This window comes from Syngnathus leptorhynchus, chromosome 12 (assembly GCF_054491065.1).
Source record: "Syngnathus leptorhynchus isolate UIUO chromosome 12, UIUO_Slep, whole genome shotgun sequence".
NCBI classification, from domain to species: domain Eukaryota; kingdom Metazoa; phylum Chordata; class Actinopteri; order Syngnathiformes; family Syngnathidae; genus Syngnathus; species Syngnathus leptorhynchus.
Window position 1 is genome coordinate 9,710,848 of NC_141206.1, and position 27,823 is coordinate 9,738,670.

The following is a 27,823-nucleotide window of genomic DNA, read 5'->3' on the forward strand; positions in this document are numbered from 1 at the left end:
ATAGGAGCGGCCACAAGAGGGTGTCATTGCGCTTGTACTGACACCCAGCCGTCTAGACAAAAGTATTAGAACAATCCACGGAGTTACATTGCATAAATGCAAAAATAGTGATGTGGAGATAGCTCGAGCTGCATCATAATCGGTAAAACAGAGACTCCATTAAAATACATTTGAGCAATTACTTAAACTTTCAATGACCTCCTATGGCAGTAATTTAGATGTAATCTGTCACAAAGATAGTAAAGAAAATTAATTAGCAAATGTTCATTAATCACACTTGTCAACAAATTCCATTTGTTATCAGAGATGCAAGTTAACTTTTCCACATTATTTTTATATATGTGTAATTTGTTGCTTGAGTGAATTTATATTTAATTAAAATCAGAGCTCAAGCAACAACACCATTTTTTTCAGGATCACAATCTAAATTGTGTAAAGCGAATTTCATCAATGAATAGTGTATTCATCATAAATAATCAACATGCAAATACTGCCTTTTAAATATGACCCTGCAAGGGTTTTCAGAGTTTTGTGTGGATTTTGCTTGCTCTAAAGGTCATTACTTGAGAACAGTGCAATATTGCTGCTGCGACAAAGGCAAAAAGCTGCTCCTCGTTTTTTTTTTTCCGAGCTTATGGAGCAAAGCAGACACGATCATAAAGATAAAGCTTAAATCCGGCAAAGTCCACCTCGGGATACACAAGGAGTGCCATCTTCTTTGAGTAGCGTAACACTTTTGCCTTATGCCTTCTGTCTTCTACTACATTATACGCTTGGAGGGAGAAAAAAAAGCAGCGGGCGGTACTTTATGGATACTTTTGAGGGCGAGTGGATGCTTCGATAGTCAGCAACTTTGGCTGCAATCAGTCACAGAAGTCTGGCGTGTCATCGTAGGAGTAACCTCAGTATCCCTTGGTGGCGTAGTAGGCGATTCTCGAGTAAGAAAATCCTGGAAGGAAAATAAGAAGGCCCTTGATGGTGCTATCTGGGTGCTGAGTATATACAAAGAAAGATGCTAGGTGAACAAATTTGCTGATATTTTTTGACATGCTTGCCCAGGAAATTGTAAGCTGTGATGCAGACGTGCTAACTATTGTTCTCAAAGCGCAACAGTGTTTTTGTTCACCACAAGAGGGCAGTCCTGAGCACAATTTATTTGTTTTTTTACCCAAGCCTGCTATTTTGATGGGGTTGATCATAGTTTTTGACATAACATTTCAAAATAAAACATGATTAATTAGTGTATACATTAGGCCCTGTTTTAGACCACCTGTGCCACAACTTAGACCTGCTTTTATTTGGTCTAAGGGCGCGTCTACTTTCTAATTGTCAGCTGTGCTGTGGAAACACCCCGCCAGGCCGCAACAGAGTCTGCCAAATTCCTTAACACACATTCCTGGCTACAAAAATACAGCCACAATGTCACAATTGATGTAAGCACGTTACCCTTTCTTTGAGATTCCTCCCCTTATTCATTGCCTGGACTAAAAGTGTTTTGTTTTTGTTTTTTTTATATATATAAATGCCGCCGCCTCTACGTCAGAGCACATTTTCTGCAAACACAATCTGCAGCCACATTTACCCCCTACTGATAATTACAAATTTGATACGTTCAGACTTTTATCTCCCACGTGGAGATGTGACTTTCCAAAGTAGAACACGCAGTGGGGTATCTGCATGGGTTGGCACCCCGGGGTATAAAACATCACACTCACATTTGAACATACACTAAACTGCGGTAGCCGAAAAAGCAACATTGAGGGAAACCGGCAGGAGAACAATAAAAAGCAAAGGCAAACTTGTTAATTACATGTTTTGAAAGTAGGATTAACTCTAGCGGGAGTGTTTTAATTACCGCCGTGTTTGAAGTCTTGAGTCAGGACCTGGTGATTAAGACTAAAATGAAAAAAAAATATTGATTTCTAGAAGCTCTACAAAATGTGTTCAGTGAGTGGAAAGTCAACTATTTTCACAGCAATCACAAGATAAATTAATATCTCAAATTTGCGGCTGCCTTCGATTCAAACTAATTTAGGAATTCAAAATACTTGCAGCAACAATCAGAAATTAGTCAAGTTTGGGAATTAAGTCAAGCATATAATTGCCCGCTTTGGGCACTCTCTTTTGTCCTTGCATTTGCCTAACTGATGATTTATTGATTCTGTTTTTAGGGGGTGAGATTAATGAAACCAAAGTAATCATTTCAAATGTAATTTGCCTATGTTTGGATCCCATGTTTAATTCAGTTGCCCTCCAAAATAAAGCCTCTAGTGCAGATGGACTTAAATAAACTTTTTTGTTTACTCTGTGTGGAGAAAAAAAGACACATTTTTGTATCACTACGATTAGTTCCAACTAAAGAAAAACACATCCTACTAGCTCTCGATGTACAGTACATTAAACGGAACTCAGTTAAGGGCGTGCAGAGGTGAGTCATAATTCTCTCATAGTACAAGCATCTAATTTCAATTTCTATTTTAGCCGCAGCTGGCATAAATACAACTGCGCTTAGGCCGAACGGTTTTCTACTTTGTGCACGGAGCATCTGAAAGGTGACCTACAGATATGGCCTGAGCGCGATTACAGCTGACCAAGCTGAACTTTTGCTGCTTAAGTCAAGTCCATCCTTCCATTATATGTTGCAAGGTAAGCTGAAGCCCAGGTGGGAGGTGGCGGGTTTTGTTGAAGGACGGCCATCGCGTAACATCTCCACACTTATGTGCAATTTCATGCCCCGTGCGTTTCCAAGAAGCCGCGCTTGCATGGTTTATTCATGAGATTTGTGTGAAATTATAAGTTTCAAAAGGGAATAGAAATCGATGTTTCCGCTGGAGCTTCCAAGATGGCTTAATGATTTTCTCTCACATCAAAAATGCATTTATTCCAGTAATTTTGCACTTACACTAAAATTAAGCAAACATAAATGAGAATAAATTAATCCGAATGGGGAATTTCTTCTGTATTGTGTGTTGTCATTTTTAACCATGCCTAAAACTGTATGAAGGCATTGTTATTGTTGCTTTGCTCTCCAAGTGTGAAGCTCCATTTTCTTATTGAATTACTACATGCTACATTTGAGCTGCAAACCAGTTGAACAATTAAAAAAAAGCATTACCCCACCCAATTATAGGCTTTCACCTAAGCATTAATAATTAAACAGCTAAGCAAGTGGAGCTTATAAAAGCAAAATGCAATTCGCCGTGCCAAATTGATTTTGGATCCCAATTGTTTGTATTGAGAAAAGGAAGATGTGTTTTTTTTCACAATGTCAATCAGTGCTCAATAAACAAATACGAGAGCATGAGTTATTTGATAATCCTTTAATTTACCACAATTTAAAAAATATATCACTTCCGTTTTATTTTTTTCCAAATCTCCTATTTTGAAAGACGACCGGATTCTCTCTCTTACATCCCTGACGGACTCTTGACAGGTGTCAACTTGTGTCGCTCGCTGAACGATCACGTAAAAATCCACAAGTTAACAAAATGAATCAAATAAACAGACGTGTTTGGGAAGTTTCTTTGCACTCTTGGAAAGGCCCAGTGAGCACTCGACACAAGAACCAAAAAGCAAAATGTCAGCAGACCTAATTGAAATACTACGGTGACAATTGATTTCCCAAGCGTGAACGAAGCTTCTCTGCACAATATTTGGCGAGCTCAGTGCGATTCGTCAACAAATGTAAGTGCTTTTACGTCGTAATTAGTGGCTAGCTACATTGCAAACGCTAAAAAGTATTTTTATATTGGTGAAAAAAACAATAGATTTGCTTTTATTGTGTATAGCCCCCCCCCTTTTTTTTTTTAAACTTGCCATAAAACCTACACCCTTCAGCAAAGTACTTTAACTTGCCAAGTTCGTCATTAAATATTCATATGCGTACTGCGAGCGAGTTTTGACCTGTGCATTTGGCAAAAAAAGGAAAATATGTAGTCCCTTGAATCACTCAAGTGCATGCTTTTTGCATTTAAGTGCTTCATTATATTTATCGTTTTTAATTACTGATATATCCAATTTGGCTTCGCAACAGTCCCTGCGATTAAACTCTTGCAGTAATGGTTTGTCCAATTCCCAGTTTTCGAGCTGTTAAATATTTTCATGTCTAGGTTCTTTAAAAGCTGTCCAATCTTTTTTTAACTGTATAATTAACGCCCATTGAAATGCACTGGGAATAAGCATTTTACCCTAAAACAACCTTATCAGTGCAAAATACATGCTAAGTAACTGTGGTGTTAAATATGTATGTAATATTCACAGTGGTCATTTAAAAAGACTGTAAATCTAAACTTTAGCATGGCATAGTCTGCTTGAATTGTATGAAACATATTTATCAACATCATAATTGTGGTTGAGGAAAATGCCGAGTTGGCAAATCACGAGCCGCAGTGGCGGGTGAGCAAAAAGTTCACGTGAAGCCCCGATGAATGGAAAATGTTAATGTAAGTCAATAATTTGCTCGAGTGGTTGGTGTTTATTGTCAACCAGTTTCATGTTGTTCACAACAATACGAAAAGATGAAGTTGATATAACATTAGCATAATTTTTCATGTTTAACTAGGTGGTTTAGCAAGAAAGTATTCATTAAAGTCAACACTTTATTTGTTTGTGTGATGAGTCCAATATTTGTTTTTGTCGGACCCAGGGGCTTTGAGGTGGTAGGTGGAGTTTCAATCAATGTCTTCTGGGCTAGCGAGACAAATTGGCTTCTCCTCAGATGAGCAACATCAATCCAGAACAGCAGGTTTCAACACTGTGTTATTTGTTTGTGTTTGAGAAGGAGCCATCATTTTAAGTTTTGAGAAGAGATACACTTTTTGTTCGTTTGAAAAGTAGAGGTTTTCACTTCCCTTCTGTAATTGGTATAATCAAAAGCAATCATGAGGTCATTTGTCGATATTTCTTGAGGCGACCTCGAAAAACAACCGTTCCATTAAAAACATTTAATTGGAAATATTACTTTCCTGCAAAATGGCTCAAATTTCTGTTTTCACATTTTCATCAGATCAAATAATGGCAACCTGATGATATTTTCTTCTTTTTTTGGGGGGCACACCAGGAAGTATCAACAGCTTGACAAATGTAAATATGCGCAGTCAAAATATGGTCAGTATCGGAAAAAGGCATGCTGGCAAGGAAAGGGGGGGCGGGGCTTGCTAGGTCAGGTGGGCTTGTCCACAGAGGTTTTCTCATCAGCAGGATGGAAACACTTGACTTTCGAAGGCGTCTGCGCCGGACAGGGGAACTAACGCTGGAGAGCTGAGTGAGCGGCGTTCTGGAAAGTTGCAGTGGCAAGCCTGGGGAAGGTAAGACTTGATTTGATTTTTTTCTCCTCTTCCATCCATCTTCCCAATTACTACTCAATGACAGTATTTGGATTTCTCTTCCTCCCAAGAGCAGACTATGAATGTAACTACTGGCTATTTACATAATCAGTCCATACTATTAATTTATGCATTCATCTTGGGGCTTCCATACAATTATCACATTTGTCAACTCATTTCTGGTTTGTTAATGCGCATTAGGCACGCTCCCTTTTGCAGCTTCATTTGAAATTTTAATTAGAACGTTTTTGGGGTTTTTTTTAACCCAAAATGAAAATAAATTAAATACGTTGATCTTAGCAAGGTTTGTGATGTTAATTAAATTATTTCATCTAAAGATGCTATTTGGGGATATCAGTGAGACTATAAATGAGGGTGGGACATGTTTGTCTGTCTCTAGATGTGATGAGCGACCAATCCTGGAGTCAGCTCTGAGCCTGAAAGTAAAGACAACAAATGGAAGGAGTGACATCTCCTGAGACCAATGCTCAAAGTACGCATTGCGCAACAGAAAGAGGGGGGGGGGGAAAGCCACCAACGTTCAAGGTTGATAAACCCTAATGATGACAGTCATGGAGAAATTCAATTACGACTTGAGGCCGCCCAGAGAGAGCCGCATTCAAGAAATGGACCACAAATGTGAAGCCATTCATCACAGTTTACTTGGCAGAGTCCGCGTGAGGGGGAACAAGGGAAAAAAAAAAAAAAAAAAAAACACTGGATGCCATTGCACCTGGAATATTTGCAGTACAATGCAGCACTAGAATAATATGACATTATCAAAGCTGACGTCATTTGCTTTCTCATTCTAATCAGAAAAATGGCCCCAAAACTGAATCATTCATTAGCTACCTTTGATATGTTTATGTTTTGTTGTCCAGCTGGCCAAATGACCTCTGATGTCTTCAAAATTGTTTGTTGCACGATTAAACTGCACTTAAATAATATGACACAGAGTCAGCCACATTGCTATTCAGACTGCAAAAACCAACAGCAAATTGGATTTTTGGTGGCCTTTAATAAAATTTGGATGCAACTTCTTGGCTGAGCATGCTGCTCCCTGCAGGTGGACTGCAATATTCCCTCCTCACAGCCCCCCACCCCCACCCACCCACCACCACCTCACCCCCATCACACAGATAAAAAAAAAAACAAGTTCTTGTCAGAATGATTACTCATAAAAATATTATGTTTACACACTATTGTCGAAACCGAAATGTTCTGTTTACACGGAAACTGCCGAGGGCAAACCATTATGTTGACTCTCCAGTGAGAGCGCAAAACTTTGGCAAAGGGCTAACAAGCGGCAGAGAAACAATAAAGCCTTTTCGGCTTCCGCGTTTGTATTGATAGACACCAAATAATTTGTTCCCAGTGTAGAAAAACGTTCCATTTATTCATCATTCATGTGATGATCAATATTTCAAGACCTCCAACTACTCTCACATGAATACCAAAGAAATTGCTAAATAAATAAATGTATTTTGCATTACTAGTCTGAAGTTGGCACCAAGCTGCCCGCGAGGTAAACTACACAGTCTGGTTAAGAATTATTTTTGTAATTAAAACATATTGAATTTATTTATTTTTGTGCTGTTGGAATTTTTATGTTCAGTTATTTTAAAGGTTATCTCGAAAGTGACATTTGTTGTTTTTCTGAATGTATTTTCTAATGTATGAGTTTATTGGGCATTTGGAGATATGCTTTTAAAATATGGAAAACAACTACTATACATAATTATGACTGAAGAGAGAAGTCTGTCCCACAGGCCCTTTGCTATCTGCAAATGCCTCCCTGATTATTTTTTGTGTGTGTGGAAAAGACTCATTTTATGCGCAACCCAATTCCCAGCATAATTGTAAGCACATTTTTTTTCTGATCTCTGCTTAGGATGGAAATTTGTGACGCTTGTCTGCTTTATGGAAGCGCTTAAGAGTTTGCCTCTAACATTAGCAAAAATTGGAAACTCCTCTCAATGATGCCATGCAAGTTAACCTTTGACCTTTGAATCCCACCTAAAAGTATGACCGCAAATAATCCCCTACTAATGCATTTTTGGGATTTGTTCCAATATGTGATTTGTTAGGACACCTGAGCGATAAAGGTGAGACCAAAGTAGACGACTATGACCTATTTCAAGCCATTATTCCCTCAAGGTGGGACTCGGAGAATTGGACTCTTTTGCCATATGGGAGTCGTAAAGTCTCTGGCTCGTGACTTTCCATTTCACGTTTCATCCGCGCTCGCTTTTAATACAAAAGTGCAACGGCAGCAAAATGTCAAATGATAAATGGTCATATTATATTTTCATGTATTGTAGCGTTAAAGGCCTTCTCACCCTTTGCGGATGATGGATGGATGGATGGATGGATGGATGGATGGATGGATGGATGGATGGATGGATGGATGGATGGATGGATGGATGGATGGATGGATGGATGGATGGATGGATGGATGGATGGATGGATGCATGGATGCATGGATGCATGGATGCATGGATGGATGGATGCATGGATGCATGGATGCATGGATGCATGGATGGATGGATGTATGAGCAGATATTTTTCCACTTATAAAACAACATCTTAATTTCACTTTGTCCTTTTTCTGTCATTTGATCAGGTCTCTCGCCTGGAACACTTGTCAGCACGGATGAACGCACGACCCAAAGCCCACCGGTGATCGTCTCGTAAAGTATGAACATTTGTCATTTCCATTGTGCCCCCTCCGGAAGGATGATGACACGCTGCGGCCGCATTTGTCTCTCTAAATATGACAGTGTGCCAAGAAAAACCTCTGGCTGCGCAGTGTGATGAAAGCAACCGCATCGACAACTTAATTACAAGGACAAGATGAAAAGTTTCAGGAGCCGGTGGGAGCAGATGGAGTTACTTTGACAAGACCTGGTCGCAAAAAAAAAAAAACAACAACAAAAGGAGCCAAATTCCAACCAGAGCATGAGTGTTTTTTCAAGCGAAGAGACTTGTCATACTTGCAACTCCACCACGGAGCCAGAGGTGGACGTGGCCAAAGCGGTCTTTTTGGCAATCGTGCTGGTGGTCTTTGTCGTCTTCGGCGTCCTCGGCAACATCCTGGTGATCCTCTCGGTGGTGTGCCATCGCCACTGGCGTTCCGTGACTCATTACTTCATCGCCAACCTGGCGGCCGCCGACCTTCTGCTCAGCTCGGCCGTCGTGCCTTTCACCGCCACCTCGGAGGCGTTGGGTCGATGGGTGTTTGGCCGCTTTTTCTGCAGCGTGTGGGCGGCTCTGGACGTCCTTTGCTGCACCGCCTCCATCCTCAGTCTGTGCGTGATCTCTATCGACCGCTACCTGGCCGTTAGCTACCCTTTGCGCTACCCGGCCATGGCTACAGGCCGACGAGGCCTGGCCGCGGTGGCTGCTCTCTGGGGACTCTCGGCGACCATCTCCGTGGGCCCTCTCTTTGGATGGAAACAAGCCGACCCGGAAGAGGAAACAGTGTGCCAAATCACCGAGGAGCCCGTCTACGCCTTGTTCTCGGCTTTGGGATCTTTCTACATACCGCTGGCGATCATTCTCGTCATGTATTGTCGCGTGTATAGTGTGGCCAAGAGAGGGAAGGAGACCCTCAAGAAATGCGGAGATGGAGCAGGAGTGGAGACAGAAGGGGTGGTTCTGAGGGTGCACAGAGGGAACGCCGCTCAAAGGAACAAGCATGAAGAGGACAACGGCACCGGGAGGCACAAACACATCGCCGGTAACCTACCCAAGATGCTCAAGCTGCCAAGGGAGGAGAAAGCAGCCAAGACCCTCGGGGTGGTCGTCGGGTGCTTCGTTCTGTGTTGGCTCCCTTTTTTCCTGGTTTTACCAATTGGTAAGTAACTCCTAACATGATGGGAAAATCAAGCTTCCAAAAAAATCTGTTGTCATTTTTGACCAACAGTGGCATCTAGGGGAGTCGCAAAGTACAACTGCTTCGTGAAGCAAATTTGAAGCTTTGTTTTCCCATCGCTACAAATAAGTGTTATCTACACATCCAAAACTCAAACTAAAGCCTGTTCATGTTTGGTCAAGCTACAATTCTTCCATCCAAGTCCCAGAAAGCAGCAAAAAATGATGCTTACGCATTAGCACGAACGTCAGTAGCGCTATCTTGTTCCAGATTATCATTACAATCATCAAAGTTTCATTTGCTTTGCTATCTGATGCATCAGATAGTCACACTAAAACTTTGCTTTGATTTCTGCAGCATTTTTATTATCACCACATTCTTGTTGAAAGTTAATTATAGAATTCTTCAAGTGGCACTGATGTTGCGTTAACGTCGTTAAAGTACCTCATTGGTTCTCCTGGAAAACATTATCACGGGGGGGGGTTCAGATTAAGATTAAGGTTAGGCCATTATGCCACGCCTTTAGCTTTTCCAAGAAGACGCATCAAGAATCCAATCACAAACTAAATTTAAATCACACACATTAGAGCAGAATAGACTTTGACTGCCAGATGAAATTGAATGAGCGTCCCTTCAATGAAAGCTATTACAGATAACAAGCATGAGCTTTAATAGCCTGTCATGCTCGCAGGCATCCTCGGTCACCGACGAACCTCTCAAGACTCTTGCGTCATCGCAGAAGGAGTTATGCATTTCAATCGAGGCAAACATTCACACTTCGCAGTCCTCCTTCCAGCTCCCGGGCAACGAGAGCCCAGCATCAAAACCATTATTCCTAATTACATTGGTTTGCCATTGGTATTTTCTGAGCCGCTAACAATATGTTAATTTCCATTTGCAGGATCAATGTTCCCATCTTGGAAGCCTCCTGAGACGGTATTTAAGATAACCTTCTGGCTGGGCTACTTCAACAGTTGCATTAACCCCATCATCTATCCGTGCTTCAGCCAGGAGTTCAAGAGAGCCTTCCACAACGTGCTTCACGGACGCTGCCGGAGGAACTCGTACACCCAAGGACCTCACAGTCCAGGCCCTGTATCGAGTACACATCATTTGTCTCGACCCAATGTTGTTTCATCATGGCGTTGCTGCGGGAGACTGAGCGGGTCCTCTGAAGGTGCTGCCGATGATTCGAGTTCAGCGATCCGGAGCAAGAAGAGTCTTCTGAGGTCGTGGTGCTTCTCAACTCATCAAAGTCCAGTCCCAGAGAACTCGGCCGCTAAGGTCTTGCAGCTTTCCCTTCAAATTAAAGGGGAGCCTGTTTGACCAAATTGTCAATCCAAGGCACCAAGCATATATTTGAAATCAAAAACCATTGTTTGTCTTTCCCAGTGAAAATGAATCAATGAAACGCTTTAAAAAAAAAACATGTTCTAGTCTTTATCTTTCTATTTTTTTTGCCTTGTCTAGAAAGTAGTGCTCAAATAAAAAAAATAAAAAATGATTTTTTTTTTTTCTGCTGCAGGCAAGAGAAGTGATACCTGAGCAGGTTTATCTGCCAAGTGCAGGACGATGAAGGAATTCCTTCCAGGCAAATAATTTGTCATTTTCAAGTTACCTGAGGGGAGATCACAAGAAGCAGCGCTGTCAATATTCCATTTTGACGCTCATGTCTATTGGCTCACTTTCTAAAGTGTCTCCAATATGCTTTCTCAGTGTCAAAAGAAATGTGACTAAATTAGGCATGGCTGGATAGAATATATTTTTGGACTTGTTGGCTTTATTTTCCCCCTTCTGCTCATGTAAATAGAAATTTGTTGACTTGAGATTTTTGTCACATTTTTAGTGATTCAAATCTATGCATGCACTGGAGGCGGTTAAGTGAAAATCAAATGCAAAAACCTTAAAAATGAATAATTCACAGCATATTTACCCCATCCATGTTTGGCTTCTCCTTTTCAAAACTAGCCACTTGCATATGTTATCGTCTTCATGTGTGGGCATGTGTCTTTTTTAATTTTGCAGCTTTCAATTCAATACTTGATCTTAATAACAAGCCTTACTATGTGTTTTGTTCATTTCAAATTGTCAATGTAAAGTCGAACTTTTATTTCAAAAATTGTTGTGTATAATAAGACTCTTAAAAATGACCATGAATTCCAAGGGTTTTTTTCATGACCATGTATAATAAGAAAAAAAGATGTCCATTATGCCCTGTCCAATTCATCTTCTCCACAGCAAATTCTGTTGAACTTCAAATTAAGACCTTTACTGTCATCTACTGGTAAAAAAAAAAAAAATCGAGAGAGACAGTGTGTGAGTGAGTGAGTGTGTGTGAGTGTGAGTGAGTGAGTGAGTGAGTGAGTGAGTGAGTGAGTGAGTGAGTGAGTGAGTGAGTGAGTGAGTGAGTGAGTGAGTGAGTGAGTGAGTGAGTGAGTGAGTGAGTGAGTGACATTACATCTACTGCCATCTACTGATAGTGAGCAAGCCAGAATGTAAATTTGCGATTTTCAAGGAAAAAAAAACTACTCACTAATACATCTAAGTGGGGGTGTGGTAGAGTGTCAGTCCTGAGACTGACCTGTATGCAACCTGCATAACCTGTATGCAAATATACGCCTAAATATTGTTATCCAATATATCTACAGCAATTTCACATTAGATTGCTGGTTTGAAATTTAATTTTGATATTATCATTATTTTTAAATAAACATGTGTGTTAAAACTTGTCTTGTGTTTTATTCCTTGCTTTTATATATTTATATTTAAGTGAAGCTTTGACCATAATTTTTCCCTAATGTAGTGGCCTGTGAATAGGTACACGTGAAAATGGCGGTGTACCTAATGGAGTGTCCTTGTGACGTCACAGATCAACCAGCCAATCAGAAAGTGGGGGGTTGTTTGGGTGTGGCACTTTTCACTTTCATTTAAATTTTGACCATGATTTTTCCCTAATGAAGTGGCCTGTGATTAGGTACACCTGAAAATGGCGGTGTACCTAATGGAGTGTCCATAAGTGACGTCACAGCTCAACCAGCCAATCAGAAAGTGGGGGGTTGTTTGGGTGTGGCACTTTTCACTTTCATTTAAATTTTGACCATGATTTTTCCCTAATGAAGTGGCCTGTGATTAGGTACACCTGAAAATGGCGGTGTACCTAATGGAGTGTCCATAAGTGACGTCACAGATCAACCAGCCAATCAGAAAGTGGGGGGTTGTTTGGGTGTGGCACTTTTCACTTTCATTTAAATTTTGACCATGATTTTTCCCTAATGAAGTGGCCTGTGATTAGGTACACCTGAAAATGGCGGTGTACCTAATGGAGTGTCCTTGTGACGTCACAGATCAACCAGCCAATCACAAAGTGGGGGGTTGTTTGGGTGTGGCACTTTTCACTTTCATTTAAATTTTGACCATGATTTTTCCCTAATGAAGTGGCCTGTGATTAGGTACACCTGAAAATGGCGGTGTACCTAATGGAGTGTCCTTGTGACGTCACAGATCAACCAGCCAATCAGAAAGTGGGGGGTTGTTTGGGTGTGGCACTTTTCACTTTCATTTAAATTTTGACCATGATTTTTCCCTAATGAAGTGGCCTGTGATTAGGTACACCTGAAAATGGCGGTGTACCTAATGGAGTGTCCTTGTGACGTCACAGATCAACCAGCCAATCAGAAAGTGGGGGGTTGTTTGGGTGTGGCACTTTTCACTTTCATTTAAATTTTGACCATGATTTTTCCCTAATGAAGTGGCCTGTGATTAGGTACACCTGAAAATGGCGGTGTACCTAATGGAGTGTCCTTGTGACGTCACAGATCAACCAGCCAATCAGAAAGTGGGGGGTTGTTTGGGTGTGGCACTTTTCACTTTCACTTAAATTTTGACCATGATTTTTCCCTAATGAAGTGGCCTGTGATTAGGTACACCTGAAAATGGCGGTGTACCTAATGGAGTGTCCATAAGTGACGTCACAGATCAACCAGCCAATCAGAAAGTGGGGGGTTGTTTGGGTGTGGCACTTTTCACTTTCATTTAAATTTTGACCATGATTTTTCCCTAATGAAGTGGCCTGTGATTAGGTACACCTGAAAATGGCGGTGTACCTAATGGAGTGTCCATAAGTGACGTCACAGATCAACCAGCCAATCAGAAAGTGGGGGGTTGTTTGGGTGTGGCACTTTTCACTTTCATTTAAATTTTGACCATGATTTTTCCCTAATGAAGTGGCCTGTGATTAGGTACACCTGAAAATGGCGGTGTACCTAATGGAGTGTCCTTGTGACGTCACAGATCAACCAGCCAATCACAAAGTGGGGGGTTGTTTGGGTGTGGCACTTTTCACTTTCATTTAAATTTTGACCATGATTTTTCCCTAATGAAGTGGCCTGTGATTAGGTACACCTGAAAATGGCGGTGTACCTAATGGAGTGTCCTTGTGACGTCACAGATCAACCAGCCAATCAGAAAGTGGGGGGTTGTTTGGGTGTGGCACTTTTCACTTTCATTTAAATTTTGACCATGATTTTTCCCTAATGAAGTGGCCTGTGATTAGGTACACCTGAAAATGGCGGTGTACCTAATGGAGTGACCATAAGTGACGTCACAGATCAACCAGCCAATCAGAAAGTGGGGGGTTGTTTGGGTGTGGCACTTTTCACTTTCATTTAAATTTTGACCATGATTTTTCCCTAATGAAGTGGCCTGTGATTAGGTACACCTGAAAATGGCAGTGTACCTAATGGAGTGTCCTTGTGACGTCACAGATCAACCAGCCAATCAGAAAGTGGGGGGTTGTTTGGGTGTGGCACTTTTCACTTTCATTTAAATTTTGACCATGATTTTTCCCTAATGAAGTGGCCTGTGATTAGGTACACCTGAAAATGGCGGTGTACCTAATGGAGTGTCCATAAGTGACGTCACAGATCAACCAGCCAATCAGAAAGTGGGGGGTTGTTTGGGTGTGGCACTTTTCACTTTTTGTTAACTTTTGACCATGATTTTTCCCTAATGAAGTGGCCTGTGATTAGGTACACCTGAAAATGGCGGTGTACCTAATGGAGTGTCCTTGTGACGTCACAGATCAACCAGCCAATCAGAAAGTGGGGGGTTGTTTGGGTGTGGCACTTTTCACTTTCACTTAAATTTTGACCATGATTTTTCCCTAATGAAGTGGCCTGTGATTAGGTACACCTGAAAATGGCGGTGTACCTAATGGAGTGTCCTTGTGACGTCACAGATCAACCAGCCAATCACAAAGTGGGGGGTTGTTTGGGTGTGGCACTTTTCACTTTCATTTAAATTTTGACCATGATTTTTCCCTAATGAAGTGGCCTGTGATTAGGTACACCTGAAAATGGCGGTGTACCTAATGGAGTGTCCTTGTGACGTCACAGATCAACCAGCCAATCAGAAAGTGGGGGGTTGTTTGGGTGTGGCACTTTTCACTTTCACTTAAATTTTGACCATGATTTTTCCCTAATGAAGTGGCCTGTGATTAGGTACACCTGAAAATGGCGGTGTACCTAATGGAGTGTCCATAAGTGACGTCACAGATCAACCAGCCAATCAGAAAGTGGGGGGTTGTTTGGGTGTGGCACTTTTCACTTTTTGTTAACTTTTGACCATGATTTTTCCCTAATGAAGTGGCCTGTGATTAGGTACACCTGAAAATGGCGGTGTACCTAATGGAGTGTCCTTGTGACGTCACAGATCAACCAGCCAATCAGAAAGTGGGGGGTTGTTTGGGTGTGGCACTTTTCACTTTCACTTAAATTTTGACCATGATTTTTCCCTAATGAAGTGGCCTGTGATTAGGTACACCTGAAAATGGCGGTGTACCTAATGGAGTGTCCTTGTGACGTCACAGATCAACCAGCCAATCACAAAGTGGGGGGTTGTTTGGGTGTGGCACTTTTCACTTTCATTTAAATTTTGACCATGATTTTTCCCTAATGAAGTGGCCTGTGATTAGGTACACCTGAAAATGGCGGTGTAAAAAGTGCCACACCCAAACAACCCCCCACTTTCTGATTGGCTGGTTGATCTGTGACGTCACAAGGACACTCCATTAGGTACACCGCCATTTTCAGGTGTACCTAATCACAGGCCACTTCATTAGGGAAAAATCATGGTCAAAAGTTAACAAAAAGTGAAAAGTGCCACACCCAAACAACCCCCCACTTTCTGATTGGCTGTTTGATCTGTGACGTCACTTAGACACTCTATTAGGTACACCGCCATTTTCAGGTGTACCTAATCACAGGCCACTTCATTAGGGAAAAATCATGGTCAAAAGTTAACAAAAAGTAAAAAGTGCCACACCCAAACAACCCCCCACTTTCTGATTGGCTGTTGGATCTGTGACGTCACTTGGACACTCTATTAGGTACACCGCCATTTTCAGGTGTACCTAATCACAGGCCACTTCATTAGGGAAAAATCATGGTCAAAATTTAAGTGAAAGTGAAAAGTGCCACACCCAAACAACCCCCCACTTTCTGATTGGCTGGTTGATCTGTGACGTCACAAGGACACTCCATTAGGTACACCGCCATTTTCAGGTGTACCTAATCACAGGCCACTTCATTAGGGAAAAATCATGGTCAAAATTTAAATGAAAGTGAAAAGTGCCACACCCAAACAACCCCCCACTTTGTGATTGGCTGGTTGATCTGTGACGTCACAAGGACACTCCATTAGGTACACCGCCATTTTCAGGTGTACCTAATCACAGGCCACTTCATTAGGGAAAAATCATGGTCAAAATTTAAGTGAAAGTGAAAAGTGCCACACCCAAACAACCCCCCACTTTCTGATTGGCTGGTTGATCTGTGACGTCACAAGGACACTCCATTAGGTACACCGCCATTTTCAGGTGTACCTAATCACAGGCCACTTCATTAGGGAAAAATCATGGTCAAAATTTAAATGAAAGTGAAAAGTGCCACACCCAAACAACCCCCCACTTTCTGATTGGCTGGTTGATCTGTGACGTCACTTATGGACACTCCATTAGGTACACCGCCATTTTCAGGTGTACCTAATCACAGGCCACTTCATTAGGGAAAAATCATGGTCAAAATTTAAGTGAAAGTGAAAAGTGCCACACCCAAACAACCCCCCACTTTCTGATTGGCTGGTTGATCTGTGACGTCACAAGGACACTCCATTAGGTACACCGCCATTTTCAGGTGTACCTAATCACAGGCCACTTCATTAGGGAAAAATCATGGTCAAAAGTTAACAAAAAGTGAAAAGTGCCACACCCAAACAACCCCCCACTTTCTGATTGGCTGGTTGATCTGTGACGTCACTTATGGACACTCCATTAGGTACACCGCCATTTTCAGGTGTACCTAATCACAGGCCACTTCATTAGGGAAAAATCATGGTCAAAATTTAAGTGAAAGTGAAAAGTGCCACACCCAAACAACCCCCCACTTTCTGATTGGCTGGTTGATCTGTGACGTCACAAGGACACTCCATTAGGTACACCGCCATTTTCAGGTGTACCTAATCACAGGCCACTTCATTAGGGAAAAATCATGGTCAAAATTTAAATGAAAGTGAAAAGTGCCACACCCAAACAACCCCCCACTTTGTGATTGGCTGGTTGATCTGTGACGTCACAAGGACACTCCATTAGGTACACCGCCATTTTCAGGTGTACCTAATCACAGGCCACTTCATTAGGGAAAAATCATGGTCAAAATTTAAATGAAAGTGAAAAGTGCCACACCCAAACAACCCCCCACTTTCTGATTGGCTGGTTGATCTGTGACGTCACTTATGGACACTCCATTAGGTACACCGCCATTTTCAGGTGTACCTAATCACAGGCCACTTCATTAGGGAAAAATCATGGTCAAAATTTAAATGAAAGTGAAAAGTGCCACACCCAAACAACCCCCCACTTTCTGATTGGCTGGTTGGGCTGTGACGTCACTTATGGACACTCCATTAGGTACACCGCCATTTTCAGGTGTACCTAATCACAGGCCACTTCATTAGGGAAAAATCATGGTCAAAATTTAAATGAAAGTGAAAAGTGCCACACCCAAACAACCCCCCACTTTCTGATTGGCTGGTTGATCTGTGACGTCACAAGGACACTCCATTAGGTACACCGCCATTTTCAGGTGTACCTATTCACAGGCCACTACATTAGGGAAAAATCATGGTTAAAGCTTAACTGAAATATAAATATATAAAAACAAGGAATAAAACACAAGACCAGTTTTAACACACATGTTTATTTAAAAATAATGATAATATCAAAAGTAAATTTCAAACCAGCAATCTAATTTGAAATTGCAGTAGATATATTGGATAACAATATTTAGGCGTTTATTTCCATACAGCTTATTTAAAAACTACTATAAGTGTTATAAAATAAAAATATTCCAGGGAGGTAATAATCCCCATTTTTTATGGTTTATTATATGACCCGACCGGGGTTTGAACTCAAAACCTTCCAGACTCAGGGCAGACACTCTCCCACTCCTCCACTGGAATGTTTGGATGCATGTTCTTTCTTTTCTTCATAATCGTAAATCTTCATTCTGGTTTACAACGCGCAAGGAGGGAGACGAAACGCGTTCACTGCCTGATCCGTTGATTCACGGGAACGAAGGCAGTTCACCCATTGACTCTTTCCTTCACTGATTCGTTCTCACGATGTATTGGAAATGCAAGTCACTCACTCACTGATTCGTTCACTCACAGATCCGTTCAGTTGATGAACGGGAAATGCAATTCACAACTCGTTCGTGATTGGGAAGTTACATCATTTTCTTCCTCGTTTTCTTTTACAAGCGAGGTGGAACCAGCTTCAATGTGCATTACTGACACCTATTGGTTGAAGTCATATGAACTGAAAAAAACAGAGAGAGAGAGAGAGAGAGCGAATGACATTACATTAAAGAAATACGACAATGGTTTTGGTTTTATCTTTTTTTCTTTAATGCCTTGAAGTCCTTGTTTTCCATAGTGAGCAAGCATCCCAGAATCCCTCCATAGCAACCAGGACAAACAATCATCACAGAGTTTCACTGCAGCACATTGCAAACATACATATCACTTTTAGAAGATTAGCATAATACGGTACAGCGTTAGAACTCGGGCAGTGCGGCCTTTCTAGAAAAGTACAGTTGCGTGGTTTACGTGTGTTATGTGCAAGAAGGGATGTGTGTGTCGAGGAGAGACAGTAAATGGGGGGGGGGGGGAGAACGTGGATTGGGAGGACGACAGCATTCCTCTGACATCCACACGGCACACGAGTCCAACATACAACGCACGGCATCGTCGGGTCAGGTCGCCGCCACTTTCAAGCGCAAAACAACGTGTTCAGCCGTTCAGCAACTAGTTACAAATTGACACTAAAGAGCAGTTCAACAACAACAACGAGAAAAAAAAAAAAAAATCATCTTTACACGGGCTCGAGAGGCCTGAACGAAAACTGGCACCTTTGAATCGGTTCATCCTTGCTATTTTACACCTCTTTTTTTACATCCTTGACAAAACAATGTACTGTATACACCTTCTGCGGATTCAGGCACATAAAGATTAAGAACGGAAAGCTGAGAAGTGTGAAAACATTCGGTTGTGAAAATGCACATGTTGGCAAATGGACGGTTTGGAGATTTCAATGAGACCATGTGAAGGCGTGACAAGAAGGCTTAATTGGCCTTAATTTGCATAAAGCTACATTACATACGATCATCGGTAGTTTGGACGTCAGCAAAGATGTATTTTTTATTTTTTATTTTAAGACAGTCATGTGAGTGAATTATCGATTAAATGTTGGGTGGCGATGAAACACATGCTGGTCTCAACTTGAAAAAAAAAAAAAAGTGGCTCAAAAGGAGGAAGAACAGTAAAAAAAAAAAAAAAAAAAGAGTGGTTGTTTGACTTCATGAGGCAGACATTTTTGTTTTGAACCATGTTCTTGAGGATCTGGTTTGAGTGATAGTGAGGGGCAGAGTTGCAGATCACAGATGGCGAAATGCCAGATGGGTGGTTCCCGGCATGGAACCCTTGGCACCTCCGATCCTTCTCCCTCTCCTCCCCGTGATGGAAGGAAGGCGCTACCCTAGGCTGGTGATGTTAGCCCTGCCACCAGGGGGCGCCACAATGCGCTGGGTGTTGCGGCGAGGAATGTTGTCATCCACCTGAGCACCTGGGTGGACCAAATCGGAGAATCAATATGTATTGATCGGCGTTACCGGAGCTCTCCAAACAACAGTGACATTAAAGTACAGTAACATAGTAGGCCTAAGTGTTCATCAAAAAAAGATTCCAAATCAACTCACCAGAAAGGCTAAAGCCAGATTGATGCAGATTCCTGACCGGTTGCTGGTTGGGCTGCTTTGCAGGTGACGTCTTGGCAGACGAAGCGGGCGTCATGGCTTTAGGGGTGACCGATACCTCGCAAACCGGACCGTCGTACAGTCCCCTGGGTACACCCCTCAACTCGGCCAGCTGCGTCGTGGGAAAAAAAAATGACATTACCAAAAACAAAAATCATTGACATCTAATGGTTGTACCCTGCTGCGAGCTTTTATCCTCTTGTAGACGTAGTCCGGGAAAGGTTTGCGGGCCACGTAGCGTCCGGAACCTTCTGTGGTGTGAAGGTTTCCTTCCTCCAAGACAATCTTGCCTTGGCTGATCACCACCAGAGGTCCCCCTCGGACTTCTGTTCCTTCAAAGATGTTGTACTCCACATTCTGCAGGAGAACATTTAGAAATTCAAGTACTTTTCTTGTGACAGATTAGCTAGCTATAGCTAGCTAGATAAACAGATATTTAGCTGAAGAGCTACAGGAGGCTGAGGTCATTCATTTGGTGGATTTTGAACGGCGGAAATGAGATGACTAGTACAGTACTAAGCTTATTTTCCGACCAAGCAGGAAAAAGAAAAAAAAAATCCATTCCCCCACGCACACACAGAAATGCCTGCTAACAATCAAAAGCAATACGTTCCAGTTCTTTGGCCCATTTTAAGGATGACATCAGCCCCCACCTCGCCGCTGCGGGAGGTCCACACCCTGCTCGAGCGAGACGATTATAAAATCTCTGACAGCGTGAAAACGTCTGCGAAGCCTGTTGAATAAATGTTCTGGCTTCGTGTGAATTCAATTGTGATGAAATGCATTTTCGCAATCTTTTATGGGTTGTATTGGAAATGGAGTGTCACAATTCAACTATTGACCTAATCGGTTTTCCCTTAGGGAGAGTGAAAAGAAACTATAACATGAAAAATAAAACTCTCACACACACACAAAAGCCACAAAGCAGTAAGATACCGAGTTGTGGCTCTTGGCAGAAATGATCTTAGTGACGTCGGGGTCCCACAGAACCAGGTCAGCATCCGAACCCACAGAAATACGACCCTTCCGGGGGTACAGGTTGAAAATCTTGGCTGCGTTGGTGCTGGTTACTGCCACAAACTGGTTTTCATCCATCTTGCCAGTCACCTAAAATGAATAATCCCAGTTTGATAGTTTGCCAATGGTTCCATTACAAATGGTTAATTAAACAAAGCTTCAATTTTGCATCATGAACCAGATGTGGTTTTCTTTTTCTCCTCTAGATGGCACTATTGCTTTAAATAAATGGCCCATTGTTGAACAAAGACTCCAAAAACTGCAACTGGTTCACGAAGCACTTTTTAAAGCTTCAGTTTACCATCACGAGTAAAAATGATCACTGTAGCACTTATTGACGTGAAATACACGTGGGAAACACGTACCACGCATTTATCCCAGATAATGGACATCCTCTCTTCTGTCCCGTTGACACCTTCAGGAATCAAACTGAAGTCATCCTTGCCCACAGCACGTTGGGCAGTGTTAAAGGGACAATGTGCACTTCCGGTCACCTGCAGGTCGCCGCTGCACGAAAAGCAGGCAAAATCAGTAAGTCTTTATTTCCGCTTGAAATATTTTCACGTTACCAAGAGAGCAGAGAGTTGAGATAGTCCGATGTGGTCGGGTCGGGGCTGAGCGGCGGCGAGGTGACGTAAGCCGCCGCCTTGGCCCAGTTCTTGCTCCAGTAGTGGGAGCCGTCTGTTCCCAGGCTGGCGGTGATGGGCTCGCCGTAGACGACCGTGCCTGTTTTATATCGAGTCTTTATTTGTACTCTATTTGTAGTAAGACGCAATTTTGGAGTCTCACCCTTCTTCCTGGCTTGAGCGATGACATCAGCGGCACTCTTGCTCATCACCTTGGTGACGTACAGAGGGCAGTTGGTCTGATTGGCCACCGTCACCGAGCGATTTACCGCCTCCGCCTCCACCTGGGAAAAGACGATCAAACGATGATGAAAAATTTTCAAACGAGCCGCATTTTCAAAATGGCTTACCTCCTCGGGACGGCTCAGCACGTGTCCCTCTGGACCGTTGATCCCCTGCTCGAGGATCCTGCGCTGTTCCTGAAACAAAAACGTACGGCGGAATGCTCAGCTTCATAAACTTGATGTTATTAAGACGATAAAGTAAAGTCGCGTTCCGTCATCATTTTGTAGGTCATACCTCAGCGACGATGTCGCCGTTTTCAGCGTGCACCTGAGCGATGGCTCCGAGATCACGGATCACGCTAAACACTTCGTGTACCTGCAGGAGAAACAACCAGTCACATTTATACTCCTTGAACACACCATTAGGAACACCAAAACAGTAAAGATACAATACTGTGCTTATTTTTTGAAAATAAATAAATAAAATAATAGATAAATTATAATAACAATAAATAAATAAAATAATAATCAAAAGAAATTGATAGAATTTTTGTTGAGGATCCCATGATGAAAAAAGAAAGTACAGTAACTCTAGGAACAAAAAAACAAAAACAAAAAAGGGGCCCCACCTGAGTGTCAGTTAGCTGGAAAAGATCCTTATAAGCCAGGTAGACCAGGAAAGAGTTGATGCCTAAGAAAGTACGAACAAAATTATTTTAATTGCAAAAAAATGTATGAGTATGTATCAATTCTCACCAAAAAACAAAAAAAATCAAGCTAAAATTGTGCAGAAGCATAAATATCATTCCACAAACAGACACAAGAAGTTCCAAGCGTTGTCCTACCGTGATCCTTTACCAGAGTCTCCATCTCCTCCTGCATGCCTCTGTGCCACTCGGTGATGTCCATGTGCAGCGAGTAGTCGCAGCACGACTTGCTGTCGGCCCACTCGCGCCACTGCTCGAAGGCCGAGACGAGACCGGCGCCCGGCTCGGGCATCACGTGGTCGACTGGCCACGCGCATCGACAAAACCAGTCATTCAATCGACATCCAGACCGAGATCGAAATCTACGAGATGGGCGGGAGCTCACTGATCATGGTGGTGCCCCCCGCCAGGGCGGCTCTGGTGCCCTGGTAGAAATCATCAGCCGACGTCATGCCTCGATCGGGCATCTGGAAGCGCGTGTGCACGTCGATCCCGCCCGGCATCAACATACGGCCGTGCGCGTCGATGGTTTTCACCCCGCCGGGCACGATGAGGTTCTCGCCAATTTGTCTAAACAAAGTGGGACAATCACAAGCATCCTAATTTTAAAAGCAAAATATTTCACAATACTTTGAAGTTCATTTGATAGTTCAACGATGCTCACTTGATAACGCCATCCTCCATATAAATGTCGGCGCAGAAGGACTGGTCATCGTTGACGATCTTGGCTCCTCTGATAAGGAGACGATCACTCTGAAAGAGAACAAAATAGATCGTTCAGATGAGATGAGGGAAAAAAAATGCGCATGTCTTTTCTTCAATTAGAAAATTCGACAAAGCTAAGAATTGACTCATACACCAAAAAAATAAAAAATGGGGTGAGAACTCACTGGCGAGACAATGAGGACAGCGCCCCTCCCCTCTCGTAGTCATTTTTAAGGGTTGCAGAAACACACACACACACACACACGAGAGAGGACCAATCGCAGGGCCGAGTGTGAAATCAATCACGATTGTGCAACTTGTCTCAAGAGTGGGTTCGAGAGGGTGGTCTAGTCTTTTCTGTTGCCTCCCATGCACCCCCCCCCTCCCTCCCTTGAGTCACCCTGCTGTTCAGGCACACTGTGCAAAAAGGGCGTGGCAGCTCTCTACTCACAAGGACGCTACGCTAACAAAGAGCGCTCTATTTGTGAGCCGGGGTCCCCCGTCCCAAGCAGCCGGTCGGAGCCCCGCCCCGCACTACAGCTGCTGAAAGTTGGGGCGGGGGGGGGCTGTCAAGCTACAGGCAAGAATCCAGATTTATATAATCATCTGATTGTTGTCAGCTTTCAGTCTGTGTGCGATTGTATTGGATCCGTGCCGAGCATGACGGCGACCTTTCCTATCATGAGAACTTCGGACAGGATGTGGACTCAGCTCAATAGCAAAACGCTCTTTAGCAACAAAAACAAATCAAGATTACAGACATGTGGAATTTGTTGGAATAGAAGTTGCTTATCAGAAACAAAAACACAAAAGTAGAAAGCTAAACATTCATTTTTTTGCCATCTTAATGACAAAGAACTATGTTGAAGTGACTTGAGGAGCTTCAAGTAGTGCTTTGGCGCCATCTTGTGGCATGTATAGGTACTTGGAATGTTTTTTAACAGTGCAGGGATGATGATTGTAATATCACCAATAACCACTAGAGGTCAGAAATGTATTAAACTGCAACTTGAGTCTTTGCAGATTTCAAATATGCAAGATAAACAGCACCTCAATATTTTTTTTTGTGGAGAATAAAAACTGAATGTTTAATTCTTTCAAAGCAATCTTTGTTGCAAGGACAACACCCGTTCCCATTTCTCATTGCCCAGCAACACTTTGTTTTTTATCCAAATGGAAAATATTCCAGTAACACAAATGAAGTCAGACGGTAACCGCTGCCAATTATGACATTCGACACGATGATTTAATAAGACTTCTTCAACCACCACATTGCAAAAGAACACGTGGTCGAACCATTTTTTAATCTTTGAAATGTGATCATTCTCATACCCCTGGTTGACCCACTCAGTTAAGAACATAGAACAACCAGAGTCACTGCCGTCTTGTTGCTGACTGCAACACAAAGCTCTGCCTTGTTCAAATACTGGGACAAAAAAATGCTCCACTTCTGTGAACCTTTGTCTGGTCTTTGACTTTGGGGAAATCTCTGATTAGGGGGGGGGCGGAGCTTGCAAAAGCAAGTGCACACTTACTAAGTGCAGTATTGCAGGTGTAATATTAGCGACAGAGTCTTTAATCCAGGTTATTCTTATTTTAGCGTCTCTCTTTGTCTCTAAAAATAGATTTTGTCTTCACTTTGTGAGCTTTTCATTTGCCGGAGTGCAAGAGTGCGCCGTTGTGGGAGTGAACACAGCCCGAGTGAGGTAGCCCGTTTCTAATAGAATATTCACGTCAGCTGTAAATCTCAACAGTTTCCTGTTTGGAGGGGGGAAATCGCTGACATTGATTAGTCTTGATGCATTCAGCTCCTATTCCAGGTGGTGAGCTTCCCCCATGTTCATGTTTAATTGATGAGAAATGCCGTCAGCTTCTAAGTACTGTACCAGCTGCACAGCGGAGCGGACACAGACGTCATTATGTGCAAATGACAATATCAAGGAGAATTTTTCAAATTAAATTTCATCTCTCGTGTTTGCCTTTGCCTTGATCACTCTTCTCACCTCACCATATTGACCCCCCCCTAAAAAAAAGACAAAAAGTCACATTTGACACCATGCATTTAAAAAAAAGCAATCCTCTGACCTAATTTTCTTTCAAGAATAGCCCCTCTATCCATTTATGTTCGACCTAATTACCGTAAGGACTTGTACACCAACTAATCCTCTGATCTCGACACCACCAACTGGCTGCTGCAAACGTCTTCAATGGAACCAATAATGACATCATCAACTCTACTGATCCACTATAAAAGATTCATTAAATCAGTCCTGAGGTCAAGCGGAAATTAATTAATTGATTCATAAGGCTAGCATACACTCCCTGGCAACGGCATTACGGACTATTAAAGTACACAATAAGGCACCAAGTGGCCTTTACAAATAAAATGGATAGTTTTGAGCCATTTCGGTATATAAAGTACGAAACCTAGTTTAAGCCTCTGCAATATGCATGGGCGCGCTCCTACTGCTTAGCTCCTCCTGTGCATCCTTTTCACACTCAAAGGACAGAGGAAACATGGAAAGGAAACATATAGGAGCCGCCTTCCTTCCTCCCCCCCTCCCTCCCTGTTCACTCATTTACATCCTGGCAAGCTGCAAAATGGTTTGACGGATAAAAAATTCAAGAATGCTCCAATATGACGTGATCAATTTACCCTTAAATGTCCTTCCCCTTTTGGGAATTAAAAAAAAAAAAAAAAAAGCTGCAGGGAAAACAATTGCAGCAAGCAGACGCTTATAACAAAGAACCGGCGTAAAGCCGATTCGGATTGACGCGGTGCATCGAAACCTGCAAGATTTGAGACGTTTTGAAGAAATCAACATGCATTTGACTCGAAACGCCTTCAAAAGACGACTAAAGGAGAGGAAGCGGATCATATTGATGATTTGATAGTCGAGGGTGACGTGCAAGTCAGTGAGTCCCCCCCCACCCACACCCGCAGGCCTTGCGGCCACCCAGCAGCCCACCACGGCGCCCGCCTTTTCACGCTCCGTTTCCACCAGAACTCACTGTGATGCGAGGGATGTTCTTCTTTCCCTGATAGCCAGACATCTTCAGCGGCTTTGCTCTCCGCCTTGGGGGACCGCTATATGTGCCGATCGAATTAGAGGAGAAGATATGTGGAAGAAAAGAAAAAAAAAATGCAGGAGCGCGGTTGGTCTACGGGAAAGTTCCCCGGTGACCGCACACCCCTCAAAAAATGTGAGAAACAGCAAGGAATGTGAGACTGATAGTCAGGATGGAGTCCTTGGCAGCCTCCCGGTCTCCGCCGATGCACCGAGGCTTTCCGAGCCAGACAAGAGGGGAGGGGCCGAGGCGAGCCTGAGCTCCGTGAGGAAAAAAAGAACGCCACTGCGCATGCGCACAGCCTCGCCCTGCTCCATTGACTGTAATGCCATCAATTGCTCCCCTCGGGTTGGTGAGAGGTAACTAAGTACAAATACTTCATTCCTGTACTTTTCAGATACTTGATTTGAGTATTTTACACCCTACGTTTGAAAACAGATGTCTGTATTTTCTACTTTGTTACACTAGACTAACTTCAATTGATTGTCTGCATATATCTATAGACTGAACGATCATCAGCGCCTTATCAATGGTTCAACACCAATTGGTGTGTAGCGCAGGATTCCAATCAATATGCAACATAAAACCCAAAGTCAACATCACCACTAAAAGGTTTGAACGGCTTCCTGAGTGCTTAAAAACAAGATTAAGGATGCATCGACATAGTTGGTGCTACAAGATGAATTAGGAAAAAAAAGGTTGATCGATTTTCCTGCTAATCTGCTACAACCACATATACTCACACCCCCTGCTGGTAGCTCTAAAGTAACATAATGAGCTGCAAGCATGCATGTTTGTCGTGTAAATGCAAAGTAATGCTAGCTAATGATGTAAGCAACCACTCCCTCCAAGCAGCTCTGCATCCCTCCATGCACTTGTTCGCGTCACAATGCTTGCTGGGAAATTGAGTCTAGGTAAGTTGTCTGGTGGCAAGTGAAGCCATGTTAAACAATTTGGAAAAAAATAAAAAATAAATAAAAATACCTTTCCATCGTCCAGATTCTGCAGAGCCTCCTTGCCTGTGCTTTCCTTGATCTCCACCTTTTTAGGCTGGGTGATGTCGCTCTGCCGGTCAATGACTCGACTGTCTCGCTTGCCTCTGCAGGCAGTGAGCGCATCGAAGTCCAAAGTCTTGCTGTCGAAGGAACCTTCCACCGGGCAGAACATGCCACAAAACTGCTGCCTGGGCCTGGCGGGGCTGTCGGAGCCCATGCTCTTCAAAAAGCCGCCTGCTGCCACTTCCCCGGTGGTCGACATGCCTTGCAGACGCTGTTGCAGCTAGCAGCACAGGAGAAAGGGGGAGAAAGGGAAAGAAAAAAAAAAAAAAAAGAAAGGTTCTTTATCTCAGCTTTGCTCTCCTGTGCGGCCACCGCCTTGAGATGAAATCAATTGTAGGTGATATAGCAGCGTGACAAAAGCAGACAAATTAAAAAAAAAAAGGACAATACAGTATGAAAGCAGCCCCACCCTTGTGAAAATGCCTTAAAGTGAAGGAAAAACGAGAAAATGTAAACGCGATTAGACTTTTATTTCTAAGCTTCGAGCCATGCGACCACAATGTGACAAGTCAGCCTATGTAAGGGACACACCGGAAGCAAAGCCTGTCAAATTAAGAGAAAAGGAGAAGCTTACCTGGAGCTCCTGTTGAAAACGCCAAGGTGCCAAAGAGCACAATAATTTATTCCTTCTTTCTTTCTGCAAAAACCGACATGGACCTACACGTGACTACTGAATGTCCCAATAAAGGAAAGCGTTGTCATATGTTGACGTACTGCGAGAAAAAAAGGGCATTTCCGGTTAGCGGTCAATTAAACTGAAACCTTGGAGAGTTCCTTCAAGTCACACCCATTCAGGAAGAACGCTGTCTTTTCAGCACTATCTATCTATCTATCTATCTATCTATCTATCTA

General features: G+C 42.7%; 2 protein-coding genes across 10 annotated transcripts; one reads left to right on the forward strand and one right to left on the reverse strand.

Moving 5' to 3' along the window:
- Positions 1–3,470: 3,470 nt before the first annotated feature.
- LOC147048340 (alpha-1A adrenergic receptor-like) lies at positions 3,471–11,827 on the forward strand. Of its 7 annotated transcripts, XM_085925988.1 has the most exons (8): positions 3,471–3,684; positions 4,646–4,744; positions 5,197–5,306; positions 7,948–8,019; positions 8,105–9,180; positions 10,100–10,134; positions 10,210–10,482; positions 10,724–11,827. In XM_085925988.1, exons 5-8 carry the CDS (start codon positions 8,283–8,285, stop codon positions 10,772–10,774), a joined length of 1,257 nt encoding a protein of 418 aa, XP_085782114.1. In that variant the 5' UTR covers positions 3,471–3,684; positions 4,646–4,744; positions 5,197–5,306; positions 7,948–8,019; positions 8,105–8,282; the 3' UTR covers positions 10,775–11,827. The 7 variants fall into 7 exon arrangements, with proteins under 7 accessions (XP_085782114.1, XP_085782109.1, XP_085782111.1 ...); XM_085925983.1 differs by having other exon boundaries at positions 10,100–10,482; XM_085925985.1 differs by having other exon boundaries at positions 5,200–5,306; positions 10,100–10,482.
- Positions 11,828–18,146: 6,319 nt separating this feature from the next.
- On the reverse strand, positions 18,147–27,793 carry LOC147048341 (dihydropyrimidinase-related protein 2). 3 transcript variants are annotated; one of them, XM_085925860.1, is made up of 15 exons: positions 27,546–27,793; positions 26,898–27,191; positions 22,804–22,892; positions 22,525–22,709; positions 22,278–22,442; positions 22,062–22,123; positions 21,728–21,808; positions 21,559–21,627; positions 21,372–21,492; positions 21,152–21,308; positions 20,948–21,089; positions 20,502–20,672; positions 19,743–19,922; positions 19,509–19,677; positions 18,147–19,375 (listed from the first exon to the last, which is right to left on the reverse strand). In XM_085925860.1, the coding sequence occupies exons 2-15, from the start codon at positions 27,168–27,170 to the stop codon at positions 19,284–19,286; spliced, it is 1,956 nt and encodes a 651-aa protein (XP_085781986.1). In that variant the 5' UTR covers positions 27,171–27,191; positions 27,546–27,793; the 3' UTR covers positions 18,147–19,283. The 3 variants fall into 3 exon arrangements, with proteins under 3 accessions (XP_085781986.1, XP_085781985.1, XP_085781987.1); XM_085925859.1 differs by lacking the exon at positions 27,546–27,793 and having other exon boundaries at positions 26,898–27,506; XM_085925861.1 differs by lacking the exons at positions 26,898–27,191; positions 27,546–27,793 and adding an exon at positions 25,857–26,160.
- Positions 27,794–27,823: the final 30 nt, after the last annotated feature.